The sequence below is a fragment of the Haematobia irritans genome, chromosome 3 (genome assembly GCF_050003625.1).
Source record: "Haematobia irritans isolate KBUSLIRL chromosome 3, ASM5000362v1, whole genome shotgun sequence".
NCBI classification, from domain to species: Eukaryota; Metazoa; Arthropoda; class Insecta; order Diptera; family Muscidae; genus Haematobia; species Haematobia irritans.
The window spans coordinates 18,975,299-18,984,940 of NC_134399.1; the positions used below are offsets into that span (position 1 = coordinate 18,975,299).

The 9,642-nt window shown below is 28.0% G+C and overlaps 2 protein-coding genes across 2 annotated transcripts; one reads left to right on the forward strand and one right to left on the reverse strand.

Annotated features, from left to right (window-relative positions):
• The first annotated feature begins 1,603 nt into the window (after positions 1-1,603).
• LOC142229297 (venom peptide Pc-like) lies at positions 1,604-3,191 on the forward strand. Its single transcript, XM_075299849.1, has 3 exons — positions 1,604-1,759; positions 2,607-2,721; positions 3,003-3,191. Exons 1-3 carry the CDS (start codon positions 1,705-1,707, stop codon positions 3,097-3,099), a joined length of 267 nt encoding a protein of 88 aa, XP_075155964.1. The 5' UTR covers positions 1,604-1,704; the 3' UTR covers positions 3,100-3,191.
• Positions 3,192-6,114: 2,923 nt separating this feature from the next.
• LOC142229295 (uncharacterized) lies at positions 6,115-7,383 on the reverse strand. The gene is made up of 2 exons (XM_075299847.1): positions 7,136-7,383; positions 6,115-6,457 (listed from the first exon to the last, which is right to left on the reverse strand). The coding sequence occupies exons 1-2, from the start codon at positions 7,333-7,335 to the stop codon at positions 6,346-6,348; spliced, it is 312 nt and encodes a 103-aa protein (XP_075155962.1). The 5' UTR covers positions 7,336-7,383; the 3' UTR covers positions 6,115-6,345.
• Between the last annotated feature and the right edge of the window lie 2,259 nt (positions 7,384-9,642).

Genomic DNA, 9,642 nt, shown 5'->3' on the forward strand with positions numbered 1-9,642 from the left:
ATCATCGCGATTTGGAGTCACTACCTTCTTGTAAGTCGATAGTCCGGCTCGTTTTTTGGCTCGATGCACGGTTGTAGACGATACACCCAGCGGCATCTCGGAGAGAGAGGTTAGGGTTTCGCTTGAAACTACCGGCAACTCTCTTTGTCGTCTCAGCGGCTTCCGGTTTTCGATTTCCCCCCGATCCAGATTTCCTGGCTGTCGACAAACGTTCCCCAAACACTTTAATTACATTTGTAACGCTTGATTTGGCAACTTTTAGCGATTTTGCCAGCTTTGCGTGCGAGTAGCTCGGATTTTCGCGATGCGCGAGCAAAATTTTGATACGCTGCTCTTCTTGCTTGGACGGCATTTTGACAACTGAAGAGTGAATTCCAAAATCAAAATAGGAGCAACATTCTACACACACATACCTTCAAAATGAGGGGTGTTCAGTTCATATAGAGGCTATATTATGTAAAAAAGGCAGATTAAATACTTATATAAGTAATGAGCCTATATGAATCCATTTTCGCATATTGATTAGAGGGTAAAATTTCGGATTGGATGAAATTTGTTCCTCCATTAGGTTTCAGAAAAAATCTAAGGATCGGTTTCTATTGGGGTTATATATAGTTATCAATCGTTTTGGACTTATTTTTGCATGGTTGTTCGGTGGCATATTTTATTTTATTTATTTATTAACATCACGTGCCAAATTTCGACAGGATCGAATGGAATGTCATCATTTTCAGCAGATAAATACTGGTGGCTTACAAACTTCTTTTCGTTATCAGTCTTTAAAAATCTCTCAGTGTGTTTGTAATTGATTCTGAGCGGACTAATTTATTTGAGCTTAAAATTTGTGCATAGCTAACATGATATTCGAACCTCAGATTTGGTTTGTTGGTTTTTGCATTTAAAAAATTAATATTAATTAAGCAGTGGAGAAATATATCTGTATTTAAGATAATAAGTGGTTACACAATGTTTTTTTTTTCTATTCTTTGGAACTATGAATAAATATATGAGACATGTATGCAATACATATGACAAATTAGTCGACGTATTATAATCTTATAAGTTTGATAAATTCTGCAAAATGGGATGTTATAAATGATATAATTTTTTATATATAACGAATTCAAGAAATTTATTAGACATAATTATTTTTTTTTTTTTCAAAATAAACATTTCGTATTTTGAAACAAACATTTGAAATTAGAAATTTGGAAAAATTTCTTTAGAGCCATACGAAGTTCATGATGGGCACATGTATGGTAAAATATAAAAATTTAAGAAATTCCGAACAATTTTGAGTGGAATACGAATTTAGTAAATCTTTATGATTCGTTTATAAACTTATAAATATTTGTTTTTTTTTGTTTATTTAACTAACGTACAGAAAAATTATTAAAGAATCTTTTATTATTCTATTTAACTCTCCCTTTCAACGACGTTTCGATCTGTGATAGCCCCTGTTAGATGTCAAATGACTATCTGCTCAAATCATTTCGAATTATATATATGTCGAATTATAATAATATTGGAATAAAAATGCTGATAAGAACTGTCAATACCGAGAATTGGAGTAAAACCAAAACAAATAAATAAAATCGTTTGCTTTGTCTTTAGCTTAAGCTTATGAGTATTTCTGATTAGTCTTTAATTAAATCTGTTAATGAAAACTATACAGTTTGTCTGTTTAAGTAAGAAGGGAAAACTATGAAATTCTGTGCCTTTTTAATACTAATAATTGCATTTATTGCTTTGGGCAGTGGTAAGTGTTTTGTAAGCGAATGAGACAAAAATTAAAATTTCTAAATTTTGAGAGCTTTATCGGCCGTATGAAGGGCCTAATTCGGGCCAAACATAGCCAATGATGTTATTTCAAAATTGTTTGCCTTTGAACCATAAAATGAAAAAAAAAAATCAGAATAAAAAAGCCTTTTATTTTTAAATTTCGTAAATTTTTTTTTTTTCGAAAAAAATCATGTGTGGGACTTACACAGAAAAAAATTTCAAGAAAATTTTTCCAATAAAAGTCTTGAGTCTTAAAATATATTCAATTAAACATTTAATTGATTCAACAAATTTTTTAATTGAAACAAAAATCAAACGCAAAAATTAATAGTATCAATTGATTATTTAATTGACTTTCAATTAATTTTTTAATTGATACGATCATTTAAGTGATTGAAGACATTTCAATTAAAAAATTGATTGCATCAATTAATTTCGAGATTAAATATTTTTTTTTTGTGTGCATCAAAAACAAAAATTGTAGCCATCGGAAATGTTACAAAATCGGATTAGAATCAATGAATTTTACATGGGAAGTCACATTTTTAACCATCCGCAGTATTCATTGCACACTAATTCTAAAGATCTGAAATAAAAATCAATCACACAAATTAATAGTATCAATTGCTTTTTTTAATTGGTTGCCATTAAGTTTTTAATTGACTGCCAATTAATTTTTTAATTGATACTATCATTTTTGTGATTGAAGACATTTCTATTAAAAAAATAATTAAAACAATAATTTCTTGATTGAATCAGAAAAAAAAGTTGTTTGTGTGTAGAAGAAATTTTAAAATAATTTCACTACAATATTTTTGTTTTAGCTGAAATAACTTGCCGCATCGATGGAAAAACTATAAAGGTCGGCCAAACTCATCAGCCAGGTGGCCAATGCAGATTGTATACTTGCACTAATGAGGGTGTATTCCATATTACTGAGTAAGTATGCTGTACATAGAAAATATATACCGGCTTTTTATTTTCAATTTATTTTCAAATATTTTTAATTTTTAATAACATATTTAAAAATATCCATTAATATTCGCAATTAAAGGCTGGTACTGGTGACCTTATTTTTCGTAGAGAAAATTAGTTTTAATTTAAAAAACTGGTACTGGTGACCTTATTTTTCGTAGAGAAAATAGCTTAATTTTTTTGTTTTTTTTTTTTTTGCAATAAGTGATTGTTTTTTTATTAATTAATTTTTTGTTTGTTTTCAGGTGCAAACCTTTAAAAGCTATTGGAAAAAATGATAAGGTGATTGAAAAGGATATTACGAAACCCTTCCCTGATTGCTGTGCCCGTGTAGTGAGCTAAACAATCGGATTTTGTTTTTTGGATATAAAAAATAAACTTTGTTCAAAATATTAAAAATATCAGATTTGCCCTTTTTATGTGATTTAAAACAATCTTTTGTTTAATTTTTTTTGTTTACGAATTTTCTTCATAAATTACTTAAAGAAATTTACGATATCTTGAAAAAAGCTTGCCCGGTATCAAAAATTTTGTTATTGATTCCAAGTCGAAGGAATTGAGAATTGAAGTGAAGACAAATTTAAGACACAATTCTCTTTTAAATTTGAGTTTTCCATACATGTCTCTTAGAAACAAATTTTAATTTATTCGTTTTTATACCCGCCACCATAGGATGGGGGTATATTAACTTTGTCATTCCGTTTGTAACACATCGAAATATTGCTCTAAGAACTCACAAAGTATATTATTCTGGGTCGTAGTGAAATTCTGAGTCGATCTAGCCACGTCCGTCCGTCCGTCTGTTGAAATCACGCTAACTTCCGAACGAAACAAGCTATCGACTTGAAACTTAACACAAGTAGTTGTTATTGATGTGTGTCGGATGGTATTGCAAATAAACCGACCCCCAAACTTGACCTGCGGAGCCTCTTGGGGAAGTAAATTTCATCAGATCCGATTGAAATTTGGAACGTGGTATTAGTATATGGTCTTTAACAACAATGCAAACATTTATCCATATCGGTCCATAATTATACACACAAACATTTTTTTTATTCAATAACGAAATTAATTGATCCAATTAATTTTTTAATTGAAATTTCTTCAATCACGAAAATGATAGTATCAATCACAGTTTTAATTGGGAAAAAAATCTTGATTAAAAAAATAATTGATTTCATTAACAAATTTCAATTAATTTTTTAATTGATTCAATTAAAAATTTAATTGATGTTGATTGCAAAACTGAATTAATATTTTAATTAAAAAAAAACTAAATATTTTCAATTACTTTCAGAATTGGTTTTTTATTTGGAATAACAATTGATTGTTTGAAATATATTTTTAATTATAAAATAAAAAAAATTTCATCATTTTTTTTAACTGACTTAGTCTTCTGAATTTGATGTTAATGTTAATTGTATCAATGTTAAAAAAAATGTTAATTGTCAATGTCAATGTTAAAAAAAAATGTTAATTGTATCAATTAATTTTTAATTAAAAATTTTAAAATTTTCAATCATTTACTTCATTAACTTAATGTTTCTATCTTGATTAAAAAGTTAATTGTATCAATTAATTTATCAATTGAAAACATTTTCAACTTCAATTAACTTTTTAATTGGAAATATTATGGTGATATTTTTTTCTATGTATATAGTCCTCACATAAACCGATCCCCAGATTTGACCTCTGAACACGGTTGCCAAAAAACTACCAAACAATAAAATCTTCTATAGAAAATTTTGTCAAAATTTTAATTCTATAAAAAATTTTGTCAAAATTTTATTTCTATAGAAAAGTTTGTTAAAATTTTATTTCTATATAAATTTTCGTCAAAATTGTATTTCTATAGAAAATGTTGTCAAACTTGTATTTCTATAGAAAAGTTTGTTAAAAATTTATTTCTATAGAAAATTTTGTCAACATTTTATTGATGCAGAAAATTTTGCCAGAATTTTTTTTCTATAGAAAATTTTATCAAAATTTTATTTCTATAGAAAATTTTGTCAAAATTTTATTTTTTTTTAAATTTTGTCAGAATTTTATTTCTGTAGAAAATTTCATCAAAATTTTATTTCTATAGAAAATTTTTTCAAAATTTTATTTCTATAAAAAATTTTGACAACATTTTATTTCTATAAAAAATGTTGTCAAAATTTTATTTCTACAGAAAATTTTGTCAAAGTTTTATTTCTATAAAAAATTTTGTCAAAATTTTATTTTTACAGAAAATTTTGTCAAAATTTATTTCTATGGAAAATTTTATTTCTATAGAAAATTTTCTCAAAAATTTATTTCTATAAAAAATTAAAGTATTTTTAAAAATCTACCAAAACTTTAAGAGTTTTACCAATGTACCAAACATTAAATAATCTACCATTTTTGATAGAATTCTACCAACGGTGAAGCCAATACACTATCCACTGGGAGCCACCGTGGTGCAATGGTTAGCATGCCCGCCTTGCATACACAAGGTCGTGGATTCGATTCCTGCTTCGACCGAACACCAAAAAGTTTTTCAGCGGTGGATTATCCCACCTAATGCTGGTGACATTTCTGAGGGTTTCAAAACTTCTCTAAGTGGTTTCACTGCTATAAAAAAGAGGTCCCTTGTCATTGAGCTTAACATGGGATCGGGCAGCACTCAGTGATAAGAGAGAAGTTCACCAATGTGGACTGAATAGTCTAAGTGAGCCTGATACATCAGGCTGCCACCTAACCTAACCTATCCACTGACCTAAGTAGCTGTTATTGTTATCAACAGACAATTATCGTTATAAATAGCATCAACGCACAAGCAACGCATACAGTCAAACAGTTATATTTATAGAGCATACACACAAAACAATATTTTTTGTGTTCAATCACGAAATTAATTGATCCAATTAATTTTTAATTGAAATGTCTTCAATCACAGAAATGATAGTATCAATTAACAAATTAATTGAAAGTCAATTAAAAAATTAATTTATACTATTAATTTTTGTGGTTGATTTTTGTTTCAATAAAAAATTTGTTGAATCAATAAAATTTTTAATTGAATATTTTTTAAAACTCAATAAAGTTTTTAATTGGAAAACGTTTCGTGAAATTTTTTTCTGTGTAATTTTCGCCGCCCTCGAGCCAATGTAAAGACACATTATTTAAAGAAGAAAATTCCTATAGCTGGCCACATTCATAAACGTAAAACGGAAATAATGTAAATTAACATATGTATATTCCAAAAATGTTGGCAAGATTTCGAAAAAAATATCCGAAATTACATACTACTATATTAAATTTTTATTATGAAACTTCAAAATGTGCCTTAATGCCAGACAAGAATAGTGCTTGATATAACGAAATAGACTGTGATTTAAAAAAAATGTGTTTTATTGAAAAAAAATTGTAACAAAATATTTTTTAGTGATAAAATTTGAAATTTTCGAAGAAATTCAAAAAACTAATAAAAGAATAACATATTCCAAACGAACAGGCTAACAATTGTACCGCTGAAATATTTTGCTCATGTTTGAGGCGATCATATTTATTTTCTGGATGTAGAAACACTTTTAAGTCTGCTGCTGTCATGATGCCTCTTTCTTATTACATGGTGTCACATATGTAATGCTCACAACACTCAGGATATGTTTTGGAAATGTCTTCGGGTACGTACTGACAGACGGCCGGAGGTGGTGGAGGAATTACAGATGGACAACTATAAAATGTAGAAAATAAAACAATTTAGTTACTTCGAAGCATTTAATATTTATTTGAGATTTGATTTGTAGTTCTAAGCTATCAGCTGATTGCAATGACCTATACCAAATTATTTTATCATGACAGGGATAAAAAAATATTAGTCTTTTGAATTTTTTTTTTTTGATTCAATTTTTGATTCAATTGATCCAATTAATTTTTTAATTGAAATGTCTTCAATCACAAAAATTAATTGAAAGTCAATTAAAAAATTAATTGATCCAATTTAAAAATTAATTGACATGCTTTTATAGAGAAATTTTGTAATGGTAACACCCAAAGAATTTTGTTAGAAGACACAACAGAAAAACAGCAAAATGTACACACCAAAAATTTTTTTTCTGATCCAATCATGAAATTAATTGATCCAATTAATTTTTTAATTGAAATGTTTTCAATCACAGAAATGATAGTATTAATTAAAAAAATAATTGAAGGCCAATTAAAAAATTAATTGATCCAATTAAAAAATAATTGATACTATTAATTTATGTGATTGATTTTTGTTTCAATTTAAAAAAGTTGTTAAATCAATTAAATTTTTAATAGAATAAAATATTCTTTAAAACTCAATTAAGACTTTGGAAAAATTTTCGTGAATTGTTTTCCTGTTTATTATTAAAGGGAATGCACTTACTTTACACCACCCATATTTCCATTTCCAAAACAGGTAATTTGTTGACATTCACCTTGTGGTCGATAGATTTCACCTTTTTTGAAAATGGTACCGTCCTTGTATTTGCACACATTGTACGAAGTTGGATAAAGTCTACATTTTGCTAAAATCACAGGATAAATATTTATCACAAGCAATATGAAGAAAATGATTTGTTTCATTGTTATTATTATGAACTTGATTTATACACCTCCGTGTTGCAAATTGAATTAATAAATTTATAATAAATATTATGATCTATATACTAATACGTTGTGGCATTATATTACAATATGTAATTTAGTTAAAATGACCAGGTCAAAATGGCACGTACTCTCGAAGAATTTTTTTTTTTTTTGTGGGAATCGTGTTGTATTTTTTAATGAGTAAATACAAATTTAATTATTCAAATATTTCGGCAATTAGGGTCAAATTTCAAATCATTAACCCTCTAAAGTTTATACGTATTTAATTCTGAAACTCTCTAAAAAGGGAAACGTTTTACTGAAACACCTTTAGTGACAAGAAATTTGTTTAAAATATAAACTTTTCTTGTTTTTGTATGATAAACCCTGAATTATTCATCTCGTAAAAACGGGACTTTAAAAGGTTAGTGGAAATATTTTTGCGCCTTGAAGTATGCATATATAAACAATGATTTTAAAAACACAGGGCGACACCATCCAGTTATATTACTGTCAGTGGTGATTTTTGATTTGAAATTCAATTTAAAAGAATTAAGTATGTAAGTACACCTTTGACCAAATTAAAATTAACTGAATCGAATAAAATTTGCTTCTCCAAGAAACTCCAATATTCAGATATGGGGAGTTTAGATGGGAGCTGTCAAATGCGGATATGTATATATGCGGCCTACACGGACGAAATTTTAAAATAATAATAAAAATACACCCAGAAAAAAGGGGCTCTAATGCCAACTGAACTTTATTTTAGTTCATGAAGATTAGTTGATTTTATTTAAATTTTGCACAATATGAGTAAATGTTCCTTAGTTGAATAATTTTTTGCTAACTTTAATGACATGAACTAAAAATAAGAAAAAAAGTTGTATACAAATATAGTGCACAATTTTACTAAAAAATAAAATAGTTCATATTTTCTTAAAATGGCAGAAGTTTGCTTAAATTGAGTTCATAAGTCTCTCAAATGAGTAAATTTTACTAAAATTGTACCTGTCATGAACTTCGTATAGCGCTAAAGACATTTTAACAATTTTTAAATCCAATTTTTTCTTTCAACATATGAAATTTTCTTAAACAAGAGAAAAAAATTAATTATTTTTAATAAATTTTCTTCAATTTGACAAAAAGTATTAACTTATTTGTAACATGTTGCAATTAGAAAACAATTTTAGTTAAAATTTTCTAAAATAAACCTACATTTTCTTCCACGCTGGGTTCACTTTTTTTTGGGTGTAATGTTCATAAATTAGCATAACATGTTTGCGACATATATGTTAATAATATTTTTGTAAATATAATATGTGTGGATGCAAATATATATTAACGCTTTCACTACCGATGTCCACCTACACGCTCACAAAAAATCGCTTCTGTAACATATACTCCCAAACATATTTTGCTTCAAGCATATACATTTTTGGCTATTGCCCAAACATTTATATGTTTGATCTCTTCCAATATATAATATGTTTGAAAGCATATTGGTCTAAACAATATATGTTTGGGTAGTCAATTTCCAAACATTTTGTATTTTTGCATCCAAATTCAATAATGTTGTCTTCCAAAAAACAATATGTTATTATGTGAACATATAATATGTTTGGAAGCATTTTGCACCCAAAATTATTATATGCTTAAAAAAATTCTCCCAAGCAATATTGTGCTAAAAATTTTATTTATTTATTTATATATTTACAATCATAATGAATTATGAAAATAAACAGGTAATATAGGTGCTAACAACATAGGTTTTCGACCTGAATGCTCAAAATTTTGTTTCTGCCCAATTGTATATTCCCCCACATCTTTCTCACTTCCACGAGATTTTCTAGTTCTTAGCACCTTTTTCTGTAATACAAACATTGTAGAAGAAATTATTCAATTGTATGATTTTTATACCCTCCACCATAGGATGGGGGGTATATTAACTTTGTCATTCCGTTTGTAACACATCGAAATATTGATTTAAGACCCCATAAAGTATATATATTCTGGGTCGTGGTGACATTCTGAGTCGATGTGAGCATGTCCGTCCGTCCGTCCGTCCGTCTGTTGAAATCACGCTAACTTCCGAACGAAACAAGCTATCGACTTGAAACTTGGCACAAGTAGTTGTTATTAATGTAGGTCGGATGGTATTGCAAATGGGCCATATCGGTCCACTTTTACGTATAGCCCCCATATAAACGGACCCCCAAATTTGGCTTGCGAGGCCTCTAAGAGAAGCAAATTTCATCCGATCCGGCTAAAATTTGGTACATGGTGTTAGTATATGGTCCCCAACAA

Bases quoted from the DNA above. Each gene is read 5' to 3' on its own strand.
- LOC142229295 (XM_075299847.1), bottom strand. From the start codon at position 7,335: ATGAAACAAATCATTTTCTTCATATTGCTTGTGATAAATATTTATCCT. The intron at 6,458-7,135 runs GTAAGTGCATTC...TACATTTTATAG, and splicing joins GGAAATATGGGTGGTGTAAA to TTGTCCATCTGTAATTCCTC.
- LOC142229297 (XM_075299849.1), top strand. From the start codon at position 1,705: ATGAAATTCTGTGCCTTTTTAATACTAATAATTGCATTTATTGCTTTG. The intron at 1,760-2,606 runs GTAAGTGTTTTG...TTTTTGTTTTAG, and splicing joins ATTTATTGCTTTGGGCAGTG to CTGAAATAACTTGCCGCATC. The intron at 2,722-3,002 runs GTAAGTATGCTG...GTTTGTTTTCAG, and splicing joins GGTGTATTCCATATTACTGA to GTGCAAACCTTTAAAAGCTA.